This window comes from Lasioglossum baleicum, chromosome 12, assembly GCF_051020765.1.
Source record: "Lasioglossum baleicum chromosome 12, iyLasBale1, whole genome shotgun sequence".
Taxonomy (NCBI): domain Eukaryota; kingdom Metazoa; phylum Arthropoda; class Insecta; order Hymenoptera; family Halictidae; genus Lasioglossum; species Lasioglossum baleicum.
Genome location: NC_134940.1, coordinates 12611947 through 12637624, shown reverse-complemented (window position 1 = coordinate 12637624; position 25678 = coordinate 12611947). Strand labels below are relative to the sequence as shown.

The 25678-nt window shown below is 39.3% G+C and overlaps 4 protein-coding genes across 12 annotated transcripts in view; 2 read left to right on the top strand and 2 right to left on the bottom strand.

The window, feature by feature from the left end:
• Positions 1-785: 785 nt before the first annotated feature.
• Positions 786-7125, top strand: Anchor (integral membrane protein GPR155 homolog anchor). Of its 4 annotated transcripts, none has more exons than XM_076435243.1 (11): positions 786-933; positions 3399-3685; positions 3760-4049; positions 4127-4938; positions 5021-5088; positions 5176-5322; positions 5395-5534; positions 5608-5773; positions 5893-6061; positions 6163-6349; positions 6684-7125. In XM_076435243.1, the coding sequence occupies exons 2-11, from the start codon at positions 3585-3587 to the stop codon at positions 6995-6997; spliced, it is 2394 nt and encodes a 797-aa protein (XP_076291358.1). In that variant the 5' UTR covers positions 786-933; positions 3399-3584; the 3' UTR covers positions 6998-7125. The 4 variants fall into 4 exon arrangements, with proteins under 4 accessions (XP_076291358.1, XP_076291357.1, XP_076291356.1 ...); XM_076435242.1 differs by lacking the exon at positions 786-933 and adding an exon at positions 1440-2968; XM_076435241.1 differs by lacking the exon at positions 786-933 and adding an exon at positions 1440-3244.
• Positions 7126-7603: 478 nt separating this feature from the next.
• On the bottom strand, positions 7604-9843 carry Elp5 (Elongator complex protein 5). Its single transcript, XM_076435255.1, has 3 exons — positions 8927-9843; positions 8695-8830; positions 7604-8608 (listed from the first exon to the last, which is right to left on the bottom strand). The coding sequence occupies exons 2-3, from the start codon at positions 8753-8755 to the stop codon at positions 7797-7799; spliced, it is 873 nt and encodes a 290-aa protein (XP_076291370.1). The 5' UTR covers positions 8756-8830; positions 8927-9843; the 3' UTR covers positions 7604-7796.
• Madm (MLF1-adaptor molecule) lies at positions 9735-18045 on the top strand. Of its 2 annotated transcripts, XM_076435244.1 has the most exons (11): positions 9738-10409; positions 11249-11335; positions 11864-12088; positions 12179-12309; positions 12390-12484; positions 14532-14615; positions 14694-14981; positions 15273-15432; positions 15533-15719; positions 15812-15931; positions 16225-18045. In XM_076435244.1, the coding sequence occupies exons 1-11, from the start codon at positions 9828-9830 to the stop codon at positions 16525-16527; spliced, it is 2262 nt and encodes a 753-aa protein (XP_076291359.1). In that variant the 5' UTR covers positions 9738-9827; the 3' UTR covers positions 16528-18045. The 2 variants fall into 2 exon arrangements, with proteins under 2 accessions (XP_076291360.1, XP_076291359.1); XM_076435245.1 differs by lacking the exon at positions 11249-11335 and having other exon boundaries at positions 9735-10409.
• Positions 18046-18175: 130 nt separating this feature from the next.
• Positions 18176-25678, bottom strand: part of LOC143214329 (uncharacterized) — a 33744-nt gene continuing 26241 nt past the window's right edge. For 4 of the 5 annotated variants that reach the window (XM_076435229.1, XM_076435230.1, XM_076435228.1 and 1 more), the window contains 15 exons: positions 25559-25623; positions 25242-25401; positions 25019-25161; positions 24413-24617; positions 24196-24357; positions 23859-24140; positions 23454-23702; positions 23181-23356; positions 22973-23122; positions 22208-22700; positions 21711-21861; positions 21412-21634; positions 21211-21340; positions 21025-21145; positions 18176-20290 (listed from right to left, as the gene is read on the bottom strand). In XM_076435229.1, the coding sequence (XP_076291344.1) occupies positions 19572-20290; positions 21025-21145; positions 21211-21340; positions 21412-21634; positions 21711-21861; positions 22208-22700; positions 22973-23122; positions 23181-23356; positions 23454-23702; positions 23859-24140; positions 24196-24357; positions 24413-24617; positions 25019-25161; positions 25242-25401; positions 25559-25623 (3429 nt within the window). In that variant the 3' untranslated portion in view covers positions 18176-19571. Of the gene's footprint in view, positions 20291-20988; positions 21146-21210; positions 21341-21411; positions 21635-21710; positions 21862-22207; positions 22701-22972; positions 23123-23180; positions 23357-23453; positions 23703-23858; positions 24141-24195; positions 24358-24412; positions 24618-25018; positions 25162-25241; positions 25402-25558; positions 25624-25678 lie in introns of all 5 variants that reach the window. The other variant, XM_076435232.1, reaches the window with a different exon arrangement.

Sequence of the window (25678 nt, the reverse complement as noted above, 5' to 3'; positions counted from 1 at the left end):
GCTCCTTCTGTCGGGACTTTCTAACAACCTAATTCAACATGACCTTGAAACGGCATGTTATATATATATTTTTGCGATTTTCTTTTAACGAGAATCTTATCGCGATAAGGTCGCAATAATAACGAGAGTCTGCGTTACGTTAGTAATTCCATTGACGTCACGGATATCTCTAATTCACGTATACACGCAGACACGTGCGAATTACTACATAATCGCGTTAAAATGTTAAAAGCCCTGGCTATCGGCCACGTGAATATAATGTGATCCGATAACAATATATGTATATCGATTAGAACGCACTTTCGGCGCAGTAATTTTGTTTATTTAAGTAAATTGGAAGTAAACCAATTGTTTCCTGGTGGAATTTGGCCAGGTTTGACCAGACACCTGCAACATAATAGAATTATATGAATTGAATTATAGCCGAGACCGTTGCGTAATAATTCGCTGCAGCACATTGTATTCTACGATAAGTAGAAGAATAGTTTTTCTGTAATACGGTTACTGGACGTCGGGCGTCGTATAGTTTCAACATATTGCGCAACTGTATACACGAATAGAATTTTTTCTTTTTATGTTCTAACACGCGAGTATTATATTTTTTCGTTTGCTTTGTAAACACTACTCGGTTAGCGTTGCAACGCTGCTACGTATCGAATGGACTTTCCACTCGAGGCAATGTGTGCGAGCAGTTTTCCGTTACGGATGAATCATACGTCCAATGAACGAATCCATGGACGGAGAAGTGTGTAACAAGGGCTTCTTATATAGATGCTTTGTTCTTAGGACTCAAGAGCCGACGAGTTTCTGCTAACCTCTCGATCGATAGATTAAGCGCGGATCGATTCGAAAGAATTCGTCGGATACGTTTCTCTCTCTCTTTCTTTAGATTGCAATTATTGCGCAAGCTGCAGGAATTCATGATTCATGGAGGTCAGTGACGTAAAAACATACATATTCTACCTGTCACTCGTTCGGTGTGTGTATAAGCATGCGTAAACGTCTGTATGCGTGTGCGTCTAGATGTGTACACAAAATCCAGCTGAATGAACTGTGATGCTTTCCAGCGATCTTTCGTCTGTCTCGGAACATTATATTGAATGATAACGTTGTTTTACAAAAAGGGGTTTATTTAAAGAGACGTTTTCGATAATATTATATATATATTTGTCTACATTGAAAAAAATGTTGTTATTCTTTGAAAGGTCAACTGCTTAGCAATGAAAGAGATCGATGTTGAGTGGTTCGTGACCCACGCAAAAATTGAACAATGTGATGTTTTATTAATAAACTTTTTTAAATGGCAGTAGTAGTACAGAATATTTAGAATGGTTCGATTTTGAAATCATCAAGGAAAAAGCGACTTGTTTTGCGTTTCGTGCGAGTGCAAAGTCGAACGGAACACTTTAGTTTCCCGATAAGTTTCAACATCGATGCGCTTATTCCGGCTTATCAGCACAGACAGCTAAGCAAATTTTTCTTCGATAAATAACATTTTTTGTTCTCTCGTGTATATAACGTTGCAGTTGTCTCAAGAGTAGACTGCGGATCTTTATATGTATTCATGGCTTCAGAAAATTTTCAAAAATGCCAGAATATATAGCCATCAACAGAATTTAGTGAAATTTTTGTATATTTCAGATCTACAGATCTACACTGAAAATGATATTTTATTTGGTTCCCCCTTCTTAAAAATCGTCTCCAAAAATTGCAAATTGCATAAACATCCGCAGTCTATTCATTAGTTATGCGTTGCGCACGCGTTACACACGCGTACATCTCTATGTGCAATGTAGAATAAACAATAGAATCTAATATCGACCATTTGATTGGTTAGATATGCAACACGATATATGCGTCGCGTATTGTTCAGAGCTGGAAAGAGCTATTCCGGTCGTCCTATCTGCGGTTCCGATTGCTGCATGATCCAATTCGCTTAGGCTTATAGGCTAATAACCAATGTTAAATGTATCTAATAACCCCAATCGAATCCACATTCCTCTCACACAACAACTTTCCAATTTTCCATCTGTTCCAGATTCGTATACCGATTGAATGATTTACGCAAATCAAGTTTTTTATTTTATTTTTAGCGACGGAAACGAATGTCAGTTCAATTTCCATGCTTGCAAATTGATTGATTATTAGCTTGCAGATTCACGTAAACATGTGAACTCGATAATGAACACTTGTTTGAAGAATATATATGCATTTGCATTTATCGAAACGTCTGTTTTTCAAACGTTATCAACACGTTTTTACTGTGCATGAGAACTGAACAACATTGCACTTAAAGAAATCATTGCCTATCAATTGTAATTAACTTGTATATCTACAAGAAGCTCAATAGTTTTCTTTTAAATAGTTTCAAGAGACTATTTCAAGACAATGAACACAGACAACATAAACTCAAATTGTTCGTTTACGAATGAATTAAATTGCTAGCTCCATGCCTTACGATTATTTTTTTGCACTATGATTAGAATTTCTTTGTCATTTATAATTTCCTAAAAGAAAAAGACCGAATATCAACCGAACAACAGAAAGAAAATTTTATTTTAATAAAATATTTAATAGATTCTATCCGAAATGTTCATTACGATATTGACTTAACATTATAAAGCAAGTGGTTAAGAAATTTTCGACTGTTAATCTTTGATCTTCTAAGAACTATTAGATAACTGGTAAAGTGTTCATTTTGCTGTGAATATGATGTTTAAATATTTTCGCGTGACAAGTGTCGTTGAGGACACGTGATATGGAGGACCAATCCGATGAGTCAGCGGAGAATTATCGATGTCGCGTGCGCTTCGATAAGATTGAAATTTGCCTGTATGCATAACGTCTACAGTACAGTATATTGTGAATATTTTGTGAATATAGTGTTGTATAAGTAATTTTTCCTACGTTCGACCACTGTCAATAACTGTCACTGTCTTGTCGACAAGATTACGAGCAGACACCTAGTGTACTTAGTTAATTTCTTATCATGCACGAAAGCATAATCAACATGCTTGACATGTCCGCGTGATTCACGATAAGTGAAAGTTCTCGTATAAGTCGCACAGTAATTACTGTCATGTTTTGATTCATTTTCTTTCATACCCCCAACGATTGATAATAAGAATTCCAACATCATATGGTTTATTTTCTAATACTATATTTTAAATAGCCTGTTTCTCGCCCGAACATATGTCAGCTGTCACATCGGATGACTCGATATCATAATGCATTGCAATAAATGGTAATATCAATCTGTTGATTATACGAAAATTTAATTCATTCAACTACTAATGCATCCTCGCTATTGTTTCTGCGTATGTACATATTTCATTTTTGTGTGATCAAAGTAACCTTAACAAGAGCGTCGTTCATCGTATATTTTTCCATATTTTCAGGTCGTATCAATGAAAGCTTTGCGGGAATAAGAATGAAGTTGACATGAAGTTGATATTCTATAATATTGTTTCCTGTAAATGTCTGTTATGGTACAATTCTACAATCATACTAATTAGATGACAATTGCATACTATATTGTAGAAAGAACAGTAACGATTAAATATTACACTGTTAAATGATTAATCATGTCTACTATGGAGGAAATACAACTTTCTCAAATGGAAAACGAACCCATGGACAACTTGTACCTGGCATTGATACAATGCTTCGCTATCATATTATGCGGGTAAATTTTGGATGCCAGTCATTTTGTTATTCAAATTCCATTATCACGACCACTGTAATGTTTTATTTTCATAGATATATTGCTGGAAGATTCGATATCATTACAAAAACTGAAGGAAACGGCTTGAATACTTTTGTAGGAACATTCGCTCTGCCAGCCTTAATTTTCACGTCATTAGCAAAGCTTGACTTCAGCTTAGTAAATTGGACATTTTTAGTTGCTGTTCTGCTAGCAAAAAGTTGTATATTCTTTATCGTTCTCGGTGTATCTCTAGTCATTAAAAGACCCTCCAATCCAGGTTGTGCTGCATTGTTTGCGATATTTACTACTCAGAGTAATGATTTCGCTATAGGATATCCCATGAGTAAGTAAAGTAGGAGATAATGTGTGTGCGTTTACTGCTATTATATTACTAATATCACTAATAATGTGTTTTTCTAGTTGCTGCATTATACGGGAAAGTACATCCTGAATATGCTGCGTACCTTTATTTAATGGCACCTATATCGCTGGCTATTTTAAACCCGATTGGTTTTGTGTTGTTGGAAATTGGCAAGCGCCAGAATGAAGACCACAGAAGCTACAAAAATATGATCTTCTCTATAATGAAGGGGATTGTGCTAAACCCTATACTTTTTATGACTGTACTTGGTATAGTAGGAAATCTCATTTTCAGTCATGCAATACCATGTGTACTCGCTGCTGTTCTCGATGTATTTGGCAATGCATTCTCCGCCAGTGCATTGTTTTTGCTTGGTTTGATGATGGTTGGAAAAGTGCACAAGTTGAAGGGCACAGCCCTGGTTATACCAGGCATATTAATATCAGTGAAACTGTTGGTGCTTCCATTGGTCATAAGAGAGTCTATTATTCTGTTGGATGCTGGACAAAATGCTACAGACACACAAGATCTAAGCACATACGGGTTTTTGTACGGAACCATTCCAACAGCTCCGGCTCTGTTCATTTTCACTCTTCGGTACAACCTTGAAACCGACTTGATAGCATCTTCAATGGTCGCTTGCACATTCTTATCTGCTCCACTTATGTTTGTGTCAGCAAAATTAATTGACGCAGTTTCTGCTGGAACTACACCAGTAAATTATGTACATCAGTTAAATGTATTCTCCTTCGACGTAAGCATTGCTTCGATAATAGTATGCGTATGGTTGATAATTTGCTTCGTAGGATTGCAAAGGAAGAAGTACAAATGTGTCACTCATCGATGCACATTGTGCATTGTAGTTGCACAGGTCTGTACCAATGCATTTCAATCGAAAATACACAGACAGTGTGCAATAAACGTTTCTATATGGATGTTGTTCATGTTTTCAGCTAGCCACAGCTATAGGTGTGATTATTTGGACCAAAATCGATGCGCATAGCAATGGGTCACCCCTATGGTAGTCTAATACTTATTTTCTCATTTCACTAATTCTATACATTTAATACTATGAACTTTTAGTACTATACATTTAATTTTACTATAGGTATGTCCAGTTCATTTTAATAACCACGGGCGTTTACGCGTGTCGCATCTGGACAATGGCGATAGCAGCAACTCTATTATACTTAAGTGCTCGTTCTTTGAACTTTGTCAAGAATATGCACAAGTGGTTTTTCCCTGTTGGATGGGGGTACGATGATAAACAATAATTTCTTGTTATAAATATCATAACAACGTAACTACAAGTTATATATGTTTACAGGGTTCCGCTTTTAATAGCGATTACATTGTGCAGTACATTAAGTCCGAAGCAAATAGTGGTCGATTACAGGAACCCTAACTTTCAACTCGGCAGAGCTCAAGCCGCGACGTCTACTTTCGTATTGATATTTTGTTTTATAGGTATGTTGACACTGGACGAAAAGATAAGCAAGGTCAAACACCTCTCTTTAATTATATCTTTTTTTTTTTACAGTGACCTTGGGATGTTTGATTCTACAACAGAGATACCAGCGTCAACGCGTCTCAGCGTCCTACAGAAATTTAACAGATAATAACATAGAAAATTCTGCGGACGATGGCGCCGAAAGACACGTAGTGGACGTCGAGGATCTAGTTTCGCCCACTTCCAACACACCGATGTTTGTACAGTTGCTACGATTAGACTGTAAATTACACTGTCCAATAAATATTTTTGCGTTGGACAGTGTCGCATGGAAGTTACGCGATGTCACTTTATAGAGTTACCGTATAATTTCAGTATCGGCTGCGAATACTCGGAGGGTTGTCCGAACGGGGTATGCCGAAGTAACAATAACGATTCCGATGACTGCGATCTGTATTTGCAGAGCGAACGTGACGCAGCGGACGATCCACAAATACTTCGACACCTAGTATTTCTCATTTTGCTCCTCTGCTCTATGTTCATTGTAAGTATGCAGCAGAATTTTCCGTTGGCAATATGCGCAATTGTCAACGGAACGTTATCGCGTAGTTGCAATGTAATCAATATTACACAACGCTGCGGCAGGGTTTATCTATATCGATTGGGACCCTAATTATGGAACAATTGACCGGAGTTTACGCGGAACTGACATTCTTGGACGTCGCTTTGAACTTTGGCCAATCATTAATCGCATTCGCTATCTTCGGTTTGGATCCTGGCCTAGGAAAATTGGGCTGCTGGCTCCGAAAAATATGCTGGGAATGGCGTACCGGTGGGATTATCACTCATTCTATTCATACCATTAAAAAAAATGAACGAGATTCTACATAGTAGTTGTTACCTTTTTTGAGTTACTCAGGTCGTTTTTTAATTACGATTCCCTCATTTATTAACGTTATATGCTTTAAAATACATTAAAGCTCTTTTTCATCTGTTTATCCATGCTCTGCAGTACTCTGGGTAATTGCTACTAATTATTAAATTAAATTTGAATGTTATTTATACAATACGTAAATTGTTTGCTAAGTCACAGGAAAAACTCCTCAATGTCGTATTCATGTTCCCGTCACGTCTCAAGTATGTAACACGTGTTAAAATGCTTTTAGGCAAAGAATTGCAGCTACCTCCCGAAGATGAATTAAGCACAGAGGTAAAGGCTATTCGGGAACAATTCAATCGTTGCCACTTAGCCGAATGTCGAGCTCGCATTGCCATCTGTCGCAGACGCTTGTTAAGGATACACAAAGGTGTTTTCACCGGAACTGATTTAGTTAATTGGTTGCTCGATGCCGGCGTTGCACAAAACAGAGATGAAGCAGTTCGATACGGTCGCAGCTTATTAGAGAGTAGAGTACTACAACACATTGACGGTACCTCTCACTTTAGCGATGAGAATATACTTTACACTTTCAATGCCTAAATGCAAATAGGTTTCATGGACGTTAAACTCATTTTTCTAGTCCCTTTCTCAATCGATCTATTTATTTATTTAAGATGTTGTAAAATAAGATATTTATAATTAGATAAAGTGTTATTTTCCTTTTGTTATCTACCGAATTAATTTATTATGAAAATTTTTACATATCTATGGATGGATTTGTATGTCGCATGTTATATATATGTATTATACTACATACATATATATATATATATATATATATATATATATGTTGAGATGTCTTGCAAGGTACTAACGAACTTTTTATTCGAGACTGTATTTTCGTCTCGAGTAACGATTATATCAGTCACATATATTTTATTATAAAATTAGATCTTGCAGATGAAAGTGATATATCTATGTTACGACAAATGCCAAAGATGAAATTAATATTTAACATTCTATTTTTAAATGTTAAGACTTTACACGATACCGAACCTCCTTTTTGGAGACTAGGTCTTCAAAGCATGTGTATTTTTTTACAAAGCTCTTCTAGAGTTTCACCGATCCGTGAACTACAGATGAAAATGATTTTGAACTAGTATAATTTTAAAGAGCAGTGCATTAATAAAACTTGTATTTTCCAAATATTCTTTAAGGGAACTTTTTATTGGACAGCTGTTGTTGCGCAGTAACAAAATAATATACAGCTATGTGGCTTTCAACAAAATTGTATAAAATGCATAATAAATATCTAAAATAAATATCTTTGCTTAAGGTATCAATGGCATAAATATAAATACATCTGAGGAGTGTAAATTAATGTCCCAGGATGTGCAAATTAGATGCACAAATCATCATCTGGATCTTCCTCATCGATATCATCTATGTCCTCTGGTTGATAAAGAATTTTAGATGTGTTTGTCTGATTTGAATTGATTGTATACGGTAACGCTGTTTCTTCTCTCTGTTTCATTTCGTGTTCGCTTATTTCTATCTTGAACGAAGATTCGACCTTCTGTTTTTCTTTTTTATATGTCGTGTCTAATCTTTTGTTTGTTTCAATTTTTTTCGATTGAATCTCATAAGAGATACTACATTGGGTAACTAATTCGTTGTGCCTTACAACTGTACCACCCGATACCAGTCTCCGGTGCATAATCTCCACTACATAATTAAAATTATTGTTTCTGTACACATCATGGCATCTTTCTATTCTCACGTACGTAGTACCTAGTGAGTTGACGCAAGGAATCTTACTCTGCAGGAAGTCTCGTCTGTAGATGCAGATTAATTGCGGTACTTGCTTACTTAATTTTTCTAAGAACCACAATGCTTTGGACAAGCCGACGAACAACATCAAAGACGTTAGACAGTCTATGATGACAGTGGATTTTGTATCTGTGGTTTTTAAAATGTCTTCCAGATTTTGAAAATCTTTATCATTAACGGTACTGGTGTCAAGCTGATCTACATCAGCCGTGTAATAATCACGAATATTTACATTCTCCGGCCCAAAAAGTTTAGGTTCGCATTCATACGTGGACTTTGGATCGGAGAACAACAGTAAGTCGAGCATCAAACTAGAGTCTTTATCTTTCCACATCTGTATCCATCCTGCAATTAATTTTCTCGCATACATAGCGTCCGCCCCTAAAATATGTGCAAAATAATAAACGTTTCATTCTTTGTTGTTAAAAGGAATAATAAAATAAAAAGAATTACTAATCTTTCCGCACCTTCGTCAAGCACAATGAATTTCGCGCCTTCTAACAGAGGCAGCGTTTTTATAGACATCATCGCGATAAATTCAATCAACAATCAACAATAACCACACAATTGTTGAAATGTACGAGACAAGTGGTCGACGATCACCTTCGAAAATTTCGATGAAAATTTAAAAAAAGAAAGGAAACGTTTACCCAACCTGTTCTAAGATACAAAGTATTGGCATATTCCATTTTCAATTACTTCGATAAATTCATCTCGTGGTAAGTACAAATCCCATGTATCATTGATTTGTAACTTATGCTGATTGACTACAGTATTGCTCAACTTGTGAAAAAGTTTGGTTAACTTGTTCAAGTCGAAGTTATTAAATGCAAGTTGAGGGATACTGACGATAATACAAGGAAAAATGCGTAGTGGGGGCACCGTCTCCATTGATGATTTCCGGTGAACACTATTCCCTCCGTAGCGGCGCGCAATTTCGGTGACGTAACGCGAAGTTAGAGTGGACAGGAAAAAGGAGATCATCGTTTCTCAAATTACGAACCGAAAAAAAAATAGTTACCACTTAAATTTAAATGTCAATTGAAGCATTTACAATAACAGGACAGCGGATTTTATGCATTTATGATAAAAAATAGGTTCTGTTCCATGCTAAACCTGGCTATGCTCTGTCTTTGTCCATACTGAAAAATGTCCTCTCTGTTATAAACAAATGTGTTTAAAAACAAATGCATAAAACAATTTAATGCATAGAAAAAAGTCAGTCTATAATTTACAGATATAAAAAATCGGCAGCACCAGCACCACGTTAGCCTCCCAAGATGGCTGAAGGAGGTTTTAGAGGTCGACTCCCCTTCCTTCTTTCGGTTCAACCCCGCAGAACTATATAGGATCCTCAACATGGTTGAGAAGCACTGTGATTGGTCACGAACTACAGCTACACTATAGGTAGTGGTACCCAGAACGAGATGTAATACGTGATTGGTGCTGCGGAATACGAGCTTCGACGACCTTGAGAAGGTAGTACCGATTCTAGTCGGCAGATAGCAGTTGGATCGACTCGAAAAGGGGTGCGGTACACGGTGATCGCCATACTGGGCGAACGTGACCGAAGACAGAGCGAAAATGAATACCAGAGTGTATGTCACATCGAACCTATTTCGCTCATAGCAGAGGTTTTTATTTTGACAGTGTGATCAGCGAGCGGCTTGCGCGATGTCCGGTACACCGGCCAAGCCCTGAGGGAGTCCAGAAACTGTGGATTCGTGCGCGTGACCGCGTAAGATCAGAAATATCGCAGCTCGGGTTTCCTGCGACTCGGGTTGTCGCTGCATGTGTCACTGTGAGTGCTGCTGCTACTGCTACTGCTACTGCGGCTACTGGTACTGCTGCTGGTGCCAGATCACACATTCGAAACTTGACGTTCGCTGCTAGTTCTCCGTTCCACGTTCACGTGTCCACGCGCGTGTGTAAATCCTCAGCGGCGGTGCACAGATGCAACATTGAGGAGCTACTCCGTCGGATAATAGCCACCGATGAGTTTGGCCGCGTTGTGCTCTGTTCGGTGCTGCTCCTTCAATTAATCGCGTGTGTGATGCCCGGGAGTCGCTCCAGCACGGACCCAGAGCACAAGTCACCGCGGGAAAGTGGTGAAGATTCCGAGGATGAGAGTGAGATCCTGGAGGAGAGCCCCTGCGGGCGGTGGCTCAAACGCCGGGAAGAGGTACACAATTTCTTCTTCTTTCTCTTCATATTCTTCTTCTTCTTCACTTTTCTTGGTACCTCTCTTATCATCGTCATACATCTTGTCGATCCGTCTCTGTTCATATCACATGTTTGTCCACTCGTACATGGATACGGGCTTACCACGGTTTGTACAGCTCCTAACACGTTGGACGTGTATGTTTCTCTGTATGTATCGTAACCACTGTCGTCAGGTTCGTACCACAGAGGTGGGGATAAATGTTCTCCGCGAGAAGCCTATAACTCTCGTCGGATACTTTGTTTTGATTGCTGCCGTGGGACTGTTGCATCTTCCATGGTGCGAAGACTAAACAAATTCTTATGATTGTCTGGAAAGATATTGTTTCTTTATGAAATATATGTACCAAGATTTGTTTAAACTGTAATTGTTTGTGGATATTTTTTACATATTTTTTTTTGTGAAGCATAGAATATACCTTCGATCAAATGGTATCTGCGAATCGATCTCCGACAACTTCTTGGCACTAAGCTTTTACAGACGGCAATCTCTTTCATATTTCATCCTAAAAATAAATTGGCATAGTTGGACCATACTTACATTAACACAAGACTTGTTTTTGTTCTAACACGTTTTTTCTTTGTTATTTCTTACAGCTTTGAAAAACAGAAAATTGTTGGAAAAAAGGATTGAAGTTTTGTTTTATAGCACTTAAGGACGATTTTCTTTCTGTACACTAAACATCTGTTTATTTCAGCGTGTAACGCCAATAACGCCTGTTTCGGTTGAATAGTGGTACTAAACAAAAGTAAACAACATGTTTGTCTATTTGTTGTTCAATAACTATTATTTTATGTTAGGTATACGTAGGTTCCAAGTCCACGTTAGCCGAAGGCTCTACCTTTGGAGCAGCCAGAGGCAGTGAAAACGAAGTCACTGAAATGGAGGTATGTCTATTTAAACGAAAATAGGCTATCTCTTCTGTTTTGTATTGCATTCCAGTCTGTGTTTTTGGAAAATGTTTGAGGATCCATTTATTTAATTTAGGAAGGAACACTATATTTATCGCTTTGGTCTAGTATAATGTGAATACCTACAATGACAATCCCTTCTCTAAGCAAGCAGCTTCCCCTCCTTAAATTCCTCACAAGGTCACATTAATGTAATGGCAAATAGGCATGAAATTGTTTGAGTTGTGCTTCGAGTTCACTTTAAACTGAATGATTGCAGTAACATATTCTGTTACTCCATATATAAGATCCTTACAATGTATTAATAGCCTGGTCTTGTAAATAAATCGATGTATATATTACACTTGTAAACTATAGCTATAAATAAAACTAACTTTCTGCGTTTTATACTGTTGATTTGCATTGTGTAAACAATGTGTTGAGTATTTTAGAATCAATGTATATATGTGTGTGTGTTGGCTTGCATAAAGTAATGTATTCTTATGAATAATGTTTATTACTTAGGTGGAGCAACGTGATGTACCAGGAATCGACTGTGCCTACTTGGCTATGGACACGGAGGAGGGAGTCGAGGTTGTTTGGAATGAGGTGCAATTTTCCGAAAGGAAAAACTTCAAAGCACAAGAGGAGAAAATACAACTTGTATTTGAGAACCTGACACAATTAGAACATCCGAATATTGTTAAATTTCATAGGTATTGGACAGATACTCACAATGATAAGCCTCGAGTGAGTGGTCGAATATAATTCTCTTTCAATGTTCTTGGAATGCTTAATAATCGCTTATTGCTACTTATCGTACTCTTTATTGTTTCACAGGTTATATTTATAACTGAGTATATGTCCTCTGGATCATTGAAACAGTTCCTAAAACGAACAAAACGTAATGTAAAAAAATTACCCCTTCAAGCATGGAAACGTTGGTGTACCCAAATATTATCTGCACTGAGGTAACTTCTGATTTTTTTTACTTTTCACTCATAAGTATATTTATATATTCTGTATACTAATCTGGTTGAAAATGTTCCAGTTATTTACATTCCTGTTCACCTCCGATTATTCATGGAAATCTCACTTGCGACACTATATTTATTCAACATAATGGACTTGTAAAAATTGGCTCGGGTAAGTACTTTCGTGGCAAAATCTAAAGAGGTTTTCATTTCGAGAAGGAAACTATATATGTATATACTGAGAGTACAGAGTCTTGAACATATATCTGTACTTTATGTAATGAAACACTCTGCTAACAAGTATGAATACATAGTTGCTCGTAGGTATTGAAGAGAGAGCACTTATCCTAAAATGAAATAATTTAGTGTACATTGGAATAGGAGTTTGCAAGGAGCTTCCCTTTTTTTATTCACAGGACAATGAGAGGCTAATTGTTTTGTTTCTCATAATTTTCATGGAAGAATAATAATGCAAAAAATAAAAATAAAATATTTCACAGTATAGGATTGTTAACAACCGATCGGTGAAGTTAAAAAAAAAAGTAAACAACTGCAAACCTAACTGGTATTTATTTTGTTCTTACATGGGGTACATGCAAAGTACGTATATTGCTATTACTGTGATTGTCTCGTACAATAAGCCAATTGACAGTAATAAATCAATTTTTCTACAATTACCGAATCAATCTCTGCCTGACAGATAATGTAATCGAACTAAAGTGACGTATGAACAATACTTTGATACAAATCCTAGAAAGATCATATTAATGTGTGGAAGAGAGAGAGAGAGAGAGGGAGAGAGAAAGAGAGAGCGTGATTCATTTCTGTCGTTCAAAGAAAATCTCGTTTGGTGCTAACATAATCATTCTCGAATGAGATAACATTAATTGATTCTTGTAACGAGATCAATGACGTGTGAGGCAAAGGATTACTATTTCTACGGATATCCCCGATAGCTCTACTGGAATACTCTATATATGTGAATTTAGCACTTCATTTTAATATTGAGTCGATCACTTTTCTAGATACCATATCTTACGATCACTGTAACTGTGTTTTACTATATTCGTTCTACATACATATGCATACATAGAAGTTTTTTTTGTTGTACATGTCCATTAGTAATGTCAATCTGTTAGAAAGATTGTGTATAAACTGCTTCTACATATTAGGAGTAACTTGAGTCCTCATTTTTAATTGTAGCAGATAGGCTAAATCTAGATAATGAAACAAAAACACAGCAAAGATCTTCGAAGAGAGAGGAAGTACAAAAATCGTACTTTTTCGCCCCAATCCGGAGGAATCGATCGAGCGACAGCGACCTTTCTCGATTGGTGTAAATTCTGAAAAAGATGGTGAATTTGATGGAAATACATTTGGCAGATAACCAACGACTATTGCCAGCTAAGTAATTTAGGCGTACAGAGGTAAACATTCCCATTTATGTATATATATTATATACATCTTAATTACTGGTAGACTGGGGGGGGGGGTATGTGTTCCTACAATATATATTAATACATTTATTTCGTTTAATACTGTTAGTGCTGTATACATTGCACTATTTATCCCTCGAGTCAATGAATTTAGCATCTGCGATTAAGGGCAAACCGTTTTCTGTACTTTGGTCCTCCTGAATCATTCTGCGCACGCATCTCCATTGTATTCTAATATTTTTTTGTACCCTTGGTCACCAATAAAACGAGATCCTTGAATCCCGTTCCCGTTGCTAAAAGTTTCATCGCTACTCGATGAAAGTGTCTCTTTAATATAATCAACTATATACATGTGTATATGTTTTAATTTATATTTCCATAAACCAGAATTTTGCATACTGCATCGTATCCGATTGTCGTCTTTAAAGAGGCACTTTCGTGGTATATGAATGTGTCCAAGAAAAAAAAGAATATTAACTGTACGAGGGCTCAAGTTACTCTTAGGATAAACTTTCAGTTACAACACAATTTTTCTAGCGGTTTATTAATTTACTTGTTACGGCAGAGGTGGCAGGTAATTCGAACGGAGCACTGTGTCTACAACCGTTTTTCTTATATTTTTTTATTCAGGACGACTCGCAGAATTCCTGCTGCCTCGTACAAACGATTTTTCTAACACGTTGCTTGTCGAGATCTATCGTATAAATATATATCACCTTCGTGTGTGCACAGTGGAACTCACGATCACTGAATCTAATATCGTTCTTCTTGTTCTAATTACAGTGGCTCCGGACGCGATCCACCATCACGTGAAAACATGTAGAGCAAACATGAAGAACATGCATTTTGTAGCACCTGAATATGGAAGTAAGAAGGGACTCACTACAACCGCACGTCTTAAAATGAACTCGCATTGAAACCGTTTGCGTTTTCTTTTTTTTACAGATTCTGTAACACCTGCCATTGATATTTATTCGTTCGGTATGTGCGCCTTGGAAATGGCTGCATTAGAAATCCAAGGGAACGGTGATAGCGGAACAATCGTAACCGAGGAGAACGTTAGAAAGACGATAGAATCTTTAGACGATGTCCAACAGAAAGACTTCATCCGGAAGTGTCTTCATGTAGATCCGCTTAGTAGACCAAGCGCCAGGGAACTCCTTTTTCATCCTGTCCTGTTCGAAGTACATTCGTTGAAATTACTCGCGGCCCATGCACTGGTCAATTCAGCTAGTAAGTGTTTGACACACGTATTCATTGTAGGACGCATAGAATTAGCCCACGGGTCGTTCCATAATCCGAGAGAGAACGAATAAAAAGTTGAAGTACCGTTTGCATATGCAAATAACTAATGTATTCTACTCGGATAATACTACAATTTTCGTTATCGTGTGTCGTTTCACGACAGAAGGTGCATTAGATATAACAAATGAATGTTTATAAGTGACGCTATACGATAAGTCGATTGTAATGATGTAACTGGTTGAGGAAGAAACTGATAACGCGTTTCCGTCGTTGTTTCAGCCAACATTTCAGAGACGATAACCGACGAGGTATTGCAAAGGCTATACGGACCGGACACGGTGGTAGCCGAAATCAAATACCAAGGTCGACCGCCTCAGCAGATTCGGTTAAGTGATATCCCTGTTACAGAAAAGTTAGAGAAGTTTGTCGAAGATGTAAAGTGAGTATAACCCGATAATGGTAGACGGTAGTCGCAGGGGTGAGTTTTCCAGCACGGTCGTCGGTACATTAACGGTACCAATAATTCTTTGTGTCGACAGATATGGAATATACCCGTTGACAGCATTTATGGCGAAACTACCACCGCCAGTTCGGCCCAGGGCGATATCGCCCGAGGTGACCGAATCGGTGAAGTCGGTTACGCCAGAGCCGGTGGACGTTGAGTCTCGAAGAGTAGTTAATATGATGTGTAACGTTAAGCCTAGAGAAGAGAGTTGTGAATTACTTGTGAGTGGCCAAGCGAGATGTTACTACTGTGTAAGAAACCACCGCTGACAAATCGTTTCCTGTTCTTTACGCCTGGTATATATATTTTATAGATGACAATATTGTTACGAATGGACGACAAAATGAATAGGCAATTAACGTGTCCTGTGAGCCAAGTAGACACGTCGCTGCTTCTCGCGCAGGAACTTGTACATTTTGGGTTCATTAACGAGGTAATTATCACAGTCCCTTGAATGATCTTACTGGTATGGCGCGGAAGCAAGAGATTAGGCGTCTCTTCGAATACACATGTTTCTTTCTGTTAGCAATATTCGGTCAGTGACGATATAAAGAATTTTAGAAAGTTAATGGATCGAATCAGGCTTATATTCCTTTGACTTTCTTTCGAAGCGAAAAATCGAAAGCTAGGGATCGCGCGAGACGCCTAAATTTCTGCTCCCCGGGCATAGAGAATGATGCGTTCACACGAGCAACGTTTTAAAGGAAGTACGATGATTTTTTGTAGAACGATCGTGATAAGATAGCGAATTTAATCGAAGAGGCATTAAGGAGTTGCTTTAACAAGCAAATGATGACACCAGGAATGGTATCATTAACTAATCTTCCCACCCAAACTACTTTACTGCTGCCTGGTCCAGAATTTCCATGCTTGCAACACTTTGATAACTCGATGTATAACGCGTCAACATCCAATAGTGATAGTGTAACTAACCCGCTGCCAAAAACCTCAGGTCTCCCCGTGTCGAGTAACACGAGCAAAAGTCACGACGAAGCTGAACCACCGACGAATACTGAGAGCGGTAGTTAACCATCCAGGATATCTGGTAACTCAGTTCACTGTGCCACTTTGCACGCTCTATGTATAGACTGGCTATGTATTTTTATATTTAAGTAAACAGGAGGAAAGAATGGAATTAAAAACGATTAAAAGAAACAACAAAAAAAAAAGAGGAAAAAAGAATAAAAAGAAAAGGTGCCGTGGCTAAACCACTAGGCTCGACGCGCAGTATAATCTAGTATTGATTTTTTCTTGGGAACGCGAGATTTTTTTCTTCGCGAAGTTGTTCCACGTTGAATTTTTTTCATTTGTCGGCTCGTCAACCGTTTTTTTTTTATAAGCTATAAAATAATTTTAGGAAGCGAGATTATAAACAAAAAAAAATGAAGAAGAAAATAAAAGAAATAAATAAAGACCGTGTCGTACGATTTCAGTTGAGGAGAATGTTGAGATTATGAGTGTAACAAGTATAAGAAACTGCGTCTAGTTATACGAATCAGTCTATTCCTGTTTCACGTGTCTGTTGTCACCCATCATTAGGCTGATATAAAGGGCATTTTTACTAGAAAAAACCTTTCAATTCTTCGAGAGCTTGGGTAAATTATTTAAAGTAATAATTTAAATAAAAGCAAACAAAAAGTGAAACGAAGGAAATTACCTTGTATCGCAACGTGACGAAATGTATCATAGAAATTTATTTTGTATATACAATTTGACGGATCGAGAGACGGCGGAAGAAAACAAAATAATGATTTAATTATTAGCTATGGAATTAGCTTGATCGTACAGCAACGCGAAAACGACGAACAAGACTACATGAATTCCACATTTATTTTCGCTTAAATACTCAATACATGTTGTAATTCATCCACCCTCACCCCTGCCCCTGAATCAATCAGATTACCAAATTTATATTTCCTGTTTACAATGAATGAAATAAAAGAAAAAGACCAGGTGTCGTTTCTCTTTGTTTATTGTTTCTTTTTCAAAGAAAAAAAACGATAAAGAGGAAGAACAATAGTACTCAGTTGCAGCCACGGCCCTCCTATACTTCGGTATTATTGATGTGATTAAACCAAGGTTATTAAATCTCGATAAAATTAGCTGAAATCCTTGTAAATAATTTATATTTTTAAGAAAAAAATCTGTTGACACAGAGAACTAGTCATATAGGTATATTCGAGTGCTAACAAACTAACACCGACCTTATTATGTCTTTTTGCATTTATAACACGTGCTTGGCCAAGAGAATACTGCTCCAATTTCGTACCTCGGTAAAAGAAATTTCAGTGACGCATTTCACTAAGCGAACGACTAACCATACTAGTGGTAAAGAAGAAAAAAAAAGAACTATTACCAACAACATAAACTTCGATCTTAAGTATGTAAGTAGACTTATCGAAACTAAATTGAATGTGTATAGCTTTATAATTCAAATTATAAAAACGAGAGAAAAAAGTGCGACGACTAAATCGTGGATATTATGAAAAGGGCTGTACGATGACAGTGATAAATAAATACTATAACTCGGAATTCCACTGCCTGAAATTTGTTTTTCGTTTCATTGAAACTGTCGCTCCTGTCTTCCTGATATCAATTTCGGCTTCTGCTCTCCTATATATGTACTTTGTACCTGGACATCTGTGGAAACGGAAAACATGAGTCCGAAAAAATAATGTATTCTATACAAAATTTATTTATGTGACCTTAATAGTGGAAGGACAAACATGGGCTGTCTTCGATGTAAAACATTTTTATGGATGGAGCACAATGGAAAAACGTCCTTAACAAAGAGTCTTCTTAGTAATTGATGTTTTTTAGAACATTTAATGAGAGAGAGAGAGAGAGAGAGAAAGCAAGAGAGATAATCTTGAGAGAGAAAGAGAGAGTATGTGTACGTGTTTGTCAAAAAAAAATTAAGATTGTACATCTTCCGAGTTGTTTAGCTTAACACATTGCAAGCGTAATGTAATACTCTTACAACGCTAGGTCTTTGTTACGTGATCAAACATAACGTTAAACGACATTATAAATGACGATGATAATAATAACATTTTTTAAAAAGTACTGCAGTTCTTTTATTTGTTTAGATGCGTTCTGTCGAATTTCCCTGTACGATTCTGTTACTACACAGGAGTTGGTAAAGTGTTGCATCATAAAAACGGCTAACTTGTAAAATCAATTAAAACGTGTTCGAGTATTTTATGATGATTACATAGATCAATGCTTCTCAATGAATCGCCTTATTATTAGGCCTAATCGCCATTCGAATAAATATAGTAGAACTTGAGTTATTCAAACTTTCTTTCGAAAATAAATTTCAAACTTCGCGCGCTCACGTGGCGCAAAGTAGTTCCGGCCGTTTGACGGAAGTTGGCAGTAAATTCGAATACGAAGCGTCGGGCGCCAAATTCAATCGATCCGAGAAGAAGTTTCTACTATATTTTTATTACATAATCATTGAAAAACATTGAGCACACGTTACTTAAGGGGTTAGACTACTGTGAGATATCACCACATATTCGAGAATTCACGCTTAACCGCTTTTACTCTATATAATATCAAGCTAATCTAAAATAAAATTCTAATTTGCCATTATAAATATTTAGCTATAAGAGAAAAATTCTAGACATGGAAGAGATATAAATTAAGAACGTTGAGGAAGTTCTAGTCGTTGTAGCTATAAAATAAATATGACAAGGAAAGTTTTACAATTATTTTAACACGTTGACTGCCGCGTGAATTTTGTCCAATTTAAACAAGTCTTGTCTACTTCACTCCTATAAACGATTAGAGTTTTTCAGGAATATCAGGACGAATAAATTAATACCCGGTGCCACTAATTTTATGGCAATTCAATACGCACCATGGCAGTCGACGTATTAAATGTATAACATGCTAAAACGAATAGCGGAACCTCCGAGTAGAATATTTAACATTTTCCTGCAGTCCGCATATGAAAATCGCTTGGTTTTTCGGCTGGTACAGTAGTCGAACCCCTTAAGGAGTTAAGATTACGGACAAATTGACCCCATTACTAGACCGGTGAACACGATCGGTATATCAGACGCGATTTAAGTGCCGTCTGTGGAGTGCGTGCGGTTCAACAGGTAATCAAGATCGTGAGAGATTCGGTCCAGCATACCGCTCGTCGTAGCTTCGCAGTTTGTGACCACGATCTCCGGCGCTTTTTCTTCGCCGTCGGGTTGCTTGCGTTCCGTGGTGTTCGCTATATCGGGGATAACGTTAACGTGTTCTCTAGTCTTCAGTTCGCTGGTGGACAGCAACTCGACGTCGTTTGTAACGGCTAACGTGACGTCCGGCATGCCGGTCAGACGGGACTCGACGTCGGCGCTGCACAAAACTTTCGCAGAGGCTTCCGGCGCCGGATTATTGTGAGGCATGAAGATCTGCTGGCTCTGCGGCTCCCGATACTTTCCATAATCTCGAAAGGTGCAGCATTCACTGCCGTTGAAGGGCTCGCTAACGCAACGGGACGCCCTTGGCGAAAAGACAGCGTCGAACGCGATCGTTTCCTGATACTTTCGCGGGCTGGTGCTATAGTTCTCTAGATTTATGTCGTCGGAATGGTCGATGCGTATCTCCGGCAAAAATCGGTTGGCGACAGGGACGGAAGGCTTCGAGTACGAGGACGAGGACTCGCTCACGAACTCGCGCATATCTATGCTACCAGCTGCGATTCCTCGAGCTTCTATGTAGGGCTCGCCTACGCCCAACGACGACGGAGGTGGCGCGGTGTCGTTCTCCACCTCTGCGCCGCTCTTCGAGCACACTGGCCAAAAGTTGAACAAATTTCAGCTCTAATAAGATATTTACGGTGTGCGGCCTAGGTTCCCAGTTGATATTCTTTCTGGTTTCTGAGCATCGGTCGTGTCCGCAAGCAGGGCCGTGCCGGACTATGATACAGAGAGGCGACCGCATAAGCAGCGAAATCAAAATACAATTTGAATGGTTCGATAATGAAAGATCTTTATGCAAGATGACGTAAGAGAAGAATAAATTTAAAATAAACTTTTTCGTATTCGCACATTTTCTGCAGTTTTTCTTTTTAAATCACAATTGAAGGTTATTTTTAAGAAAAAAACATTTAACCCTTGCGTAGCCAACCGGGTAACATTTGTTAATGTTCCTCTAAAAATATTACAACATTTCTCTGAATGTCCATTCTTTATTCGCTAATATATTAATTTATAGACTTAAAATAAGAATGTGTGCAAATATGTTAAATACAAAAGGTTTTAAATATAATCTACACATTCTGGTTGGCTACATAAGGGTTAAGGGGCGGCGTTTCGAAGACATGCATCATACTCAGAATATCTACCGCACGGCCTTGTCCGCAAGTCTAGTTGTCACGTTAAAATGATCTTGGATTCGAAGATCCCCGTACAAAAGACTCCGAAAGGAATACGACCAGTACTCGGAAACTTCAAACATCGACTACAGGAACCCAGTTTTCGTTCAACGTACTGTTCCACCTGTTTGTAGCCCACTTTCATGAGATACCTTTAATTGGCTCAGATGTAATCTCCTCCTCTGTGCTCTGTTTCCATGCCAGTTTCTTCAGGATGGAATCGACGATTGCCAACTCGCCGCTCACGATGTAGACCATTATTATAACGAACCCCTTCAAACACAGAGATTACTCAGAGATAATAGTTTCAGCTAGTATTGTTAGGGAGATGTGCTTACCAGAACAGAGGACAGAGATGCGAATACATAGTGAAAGATGATCGAGGTGGAGTTTATGTAGAAGATGGAGGACGCTTCTATCGAGATTACACCGCAAATCACAATGGCTGCGCGGTGAAGCATTCGTAGCCTGAACAAAAGGCATCTTAATTCTCCGGAAACTATGAACAATTGGTAAACACGATTGGCAAACGTCTGTACCTTGCTTCTATTGCTTCTTTCTTCATAACGTTCTCCCCGACCAGAGCGTGCGCTTTGTGTAAAATACCTAAATATAGTAACGCGAATATGAGAAACATCACGGTGGCGCAGGTTACAAATATGTTGTAAACTCCGCTGCCAAAGATCAGCCACCAGGATTCATGTCTCCATCTCGTGCTCTTGTGTGTGAGCTCCGTGGCTAGCACAGCTAAGATAGGGACACCTGCGTCACATTAAATAATCGTGTTGCAGCGAGTTTAATCTAGAGCTTTGTTCTTGTTCAACACGTTTGATTCTACCGGTAATTACTGCGATGACGGTGGGCTGGAAATGCTGGCTGGGTCGGACTTGCGTCAATCCTGCATAAATAATCAACGCTTCCGATATGGGAGCAGACATGCCAACGAGGAGGAAAGCTTCTAGAGATATCGCCACAATGGCATAGGAGCTCTGAAATTAAATGGCGCGTTCGCATAAGATTGGTCTGTCGGATGCTAAAGTATCCTACTGCAAGTAGATTTTTTCTATTCATTTTGTACATCAGGGAGTTCCAACTTGTAGCTCGCGAGTCATACACGGCACCTTCTCCGCTGAGGTTCTTCCCCCACTCTTAGACTTCATCGCTGCCGTAGAACTTCGTCCCTGTTCCCTTAACTTTACGGCTGTACGTAGTAGTGGAAAGAGGTTTGGCTAATGGTGGGGACCTTGCGGTTCCAGGAGGAGAACAAGTTGGAACTCCCTGTTGTACATGAGGTAAAATAAAAATTAAAAGAAGTACGGATTCTGCTGTAAGTACCTCAGGCAAATTGTTGTGCACAGCATATATGAAGATGGCCATTGCCCCGACTAGAGCTGCACAGCATTGGAGTTTTAGGAAGTTCAGCCAATCTCTATGTTTCCACCAGAAAGTGCCAAGAATCAGGGAAGACAGAAAACACTGGGCCAAGCAGCTGCCACATCCGAATATGACAATGAACGTGGTCTGCTCTTTCTTCGCTAGCATTACCCTCACTGCACGCGCTGTCAGAAAAATCGCGTAGGTCCCGGTGTTAGGGCATAAGCAATGAGTGGTAGCGTCCCCCGACACAGTGTTCACTATACAACTGTTCAGATCCCAGCTGCCCGCGTTGTCCAAGAGACCGCAAGACACGTTCCAGAAACTGGACTGGTTCTGAATGTGTCTCATCTGCAGGTCTACCCATATTTTATTATGCTTGTCTAGACTGAAGCCTGGTACCGCAACCATTACGACGCGAGAATTGATGCGGAACTCGAGATCGGTACCATCGCTATGAAAATCGAACGTTCGAGTTAATGAAATGAGCAGACCTCATATCTGTGGTTGTCAGGAAGAACGCCGCATGTTACATATTTTCACTTTCGAGACATTACCGTTTCAAGTTTTCATCAATAATGCTTTGACGTCGGACATCGGTTAAATTGCATTACATATTTTTTCGAGCCTTTCGAATTTGTTTTCTATATCCTATACGATAAAGTATAGCGGCGGTTTTCCTTGCAACCACGCAGATATAGTCTTTGGGTTACTCGATTCACTCACTCGAGTTCTTTAACGTAAGTAGCTGGAAGGAAGTGAGACGCGTTTTTGTAGACCACCACGATTCCATTTAGACTGTTGTTGGACTTGAGGTTCCTCTGTCGTTTCTTCCACAATCTTATGGTCACCTTATCGTCGTACCAATTTGGGTACCTAGAAACAAGTAGTCGAATCAAGAGAAAATTTAGAATCTCCTGCAAACGATAATTACATGGAGTCGTCGATTGGGATCTGGAGCGAATGCGTGATACTGTCGCCATTATGTTGCTGCAGCTCTTGAACGTCTACCACCAAGGAAGACAGGGACAGGTGCTTGTAAGGTTCACTGGCCATGTTGGACCAGTGCATTAAGCTTCGTTGCGTGATTTGGAAGAGCAGCAGGACTTTCTAAAAATCGTGAAAGCATTCTGTGAAAATTTACGTCCATCGTAGCGTCCGTCGATTCAACGCACGTGTGACTCCGCCCTTATTGGGATCACCTTACCTGTTGACTCAAGATCGAACTTTCATCGTGAAGTATTCGACTGATAATGCGTATCAGAGCCTCTGTCGAGGCGTGTAGGTCTAATGGGTCAATATTATTCTGATAACGCTCGATCTCCGCCAGTATGCCCAATATGCGATCCCCCTCGCCAGAAAACAGCGGTAGTCCACGTGATCGTAAAATTTCCCAAAAGGAAAAGATTGTCTGCGACCCCGTGACGTTTTGGTAACCCAGCGTGAGGCTCTTGAACTAAAATCGAAAAATGGGTGGTTAGCTTCACGAACGGATTAACAAAGTGTAACACTGAACCCACCACGGTCAAACGACCGGTTCTATTTCACTATTGACTGAATCGACTTTTGTGCTTGGTAGGTTCAGCGTTAACGATAGTTACCGAACCGATACCTTGTCATACTGAGTGGTGAACGGTTCGTACAAACAATGGGAAAAGTCCGGAGTCTGCCATTCGGGTGTGGTAGCGTCCTTCATGGAGCATAGTCTGGACACCTTGTCGCCCACGAAGTGGTGAGGACACTCCAGCAGTGCCTCCGACCCAGGGGCTGTATCAGGCCAAGTCAGGTCCTGAGATTTGCCTCTCCGACAAATTGGTATGAGCGTCCTGTTCACTATCTCAACCCTGACGGACATAGACTTGTCTGCCACATTGCAGGTGTATATGGCCGATTTCTAGAAGAGGACAACGATCAAGCAAGAGAGAATCGGATCAGCCACACAGGCGTACCTGTGCGTTTGTGATCTTCAGTATACTGCCGGCTGGATGGAGATCCTCCCAGACTTCGCTGCCAAGCTCCAGCTTCAGCAATGCTCGGTTTTTCGTCCAACCAAATCCTATTCCTATATTGGGCATGTTGGGCGTCATGCACGTCAGCTGCGTGTCACCACCCTGAAATAGCGGGGGTAGTTAGCGAATCAATTTAGGGGAATTGGTGTCGAGTTACCTTGTCTATGGTAGCGCTCATGGGCATCACTTTGACGTTGGGCTCGTCCCTTACGTCAACGTAGATGCTTTTACACTGTTGCACGCCCCAGTCGACCACCTGGCAGGTGTATTGACCCGCGTCGAGCATTGTCGCTTTCTCGATGATCAACAGAGACGTGTGGACATCCGAGCCGTCGTTCGGAAGGTGCCTGCACTGGATATCCCTAATGGACGAGTCATAAACGGTAATGCAACTAGTTAGCTGGGTCATACGCTTGGGAAAGAGGGTTTACTCCCCGGGTCCTTATCTTGAGCTATTTACGTCCTCGTTGGTTGAAAGGATCAGTCCCCAGACTGATCACTAGACTGCGGATCTTTAAGCAAAATAAAAATGTTTTGCATGGGAATAACATAAAAATTGATTTCATCCCTTAACGAATTTGTTACATTTTAAAAGCAACATTTTTGAATTTTTAAAATCTTTTACTGTTTTATATTTCGCCCAACCAATTTCTTCATAAATGCATAAAGATCCGCAGTCTACCGATCACCTTCCGGGAGAATGTCGTAGGAACATATTTTCTTTTGCATAAAAATCGAATGACGAGACTACGCCTCCCATTACCTGGTCGCTTTGCTCGTGTTCACCAGCATGTTGTCCTTGTACCAAGTGAAATTAACGCTGTAGCTCCCCTGAGCCACGCAAGCCAGCGAGATTTGGTCCCCGAGATGAACCTCGTGCTCGTTTGCCTGGTTCAGACGGAGGCTCTGTAGGAAGACAATGGTCCAGCGGTAAGGATTCGCGAGGAACAAGGATACATCATGTTTTTGGATAACCGAACGAATACCTGCAGTCTAAGAGCTGGTTTTTGCTGGAAAGTGAAATGGGTCGACTCGAGGGAGATCTCGCTAAGCCGCCGACGTTGCACCAGCTTGTTCAGGGATTCCCGGATCCTGTCTCCATCCTCCGAGTTCCCGAAGAAATGGAACGTGATCTCGGACGTGGGTCTACATAATGAACTGAATCAACGACTGTCCCAACATCGGCCCTGTCTTATGTTACTAAATCAGTGTTTTTTTTTTTTTTTAATCTACTACAACACAGACAACGTTCGGCGTCGTTAAGCGGTAATTCGCCTTTTTATTGTTTAATGTACCTACTCACGTCACGCTCAGGATTTGAAAATCCTCCACAGACGAGATATTAGAGTACCTCAAGTACTTCGTGAGCTGCGAATAGATCAGAAACAAGTTCTACTTAGCGGCTTCTCGTACAGAAAAACGG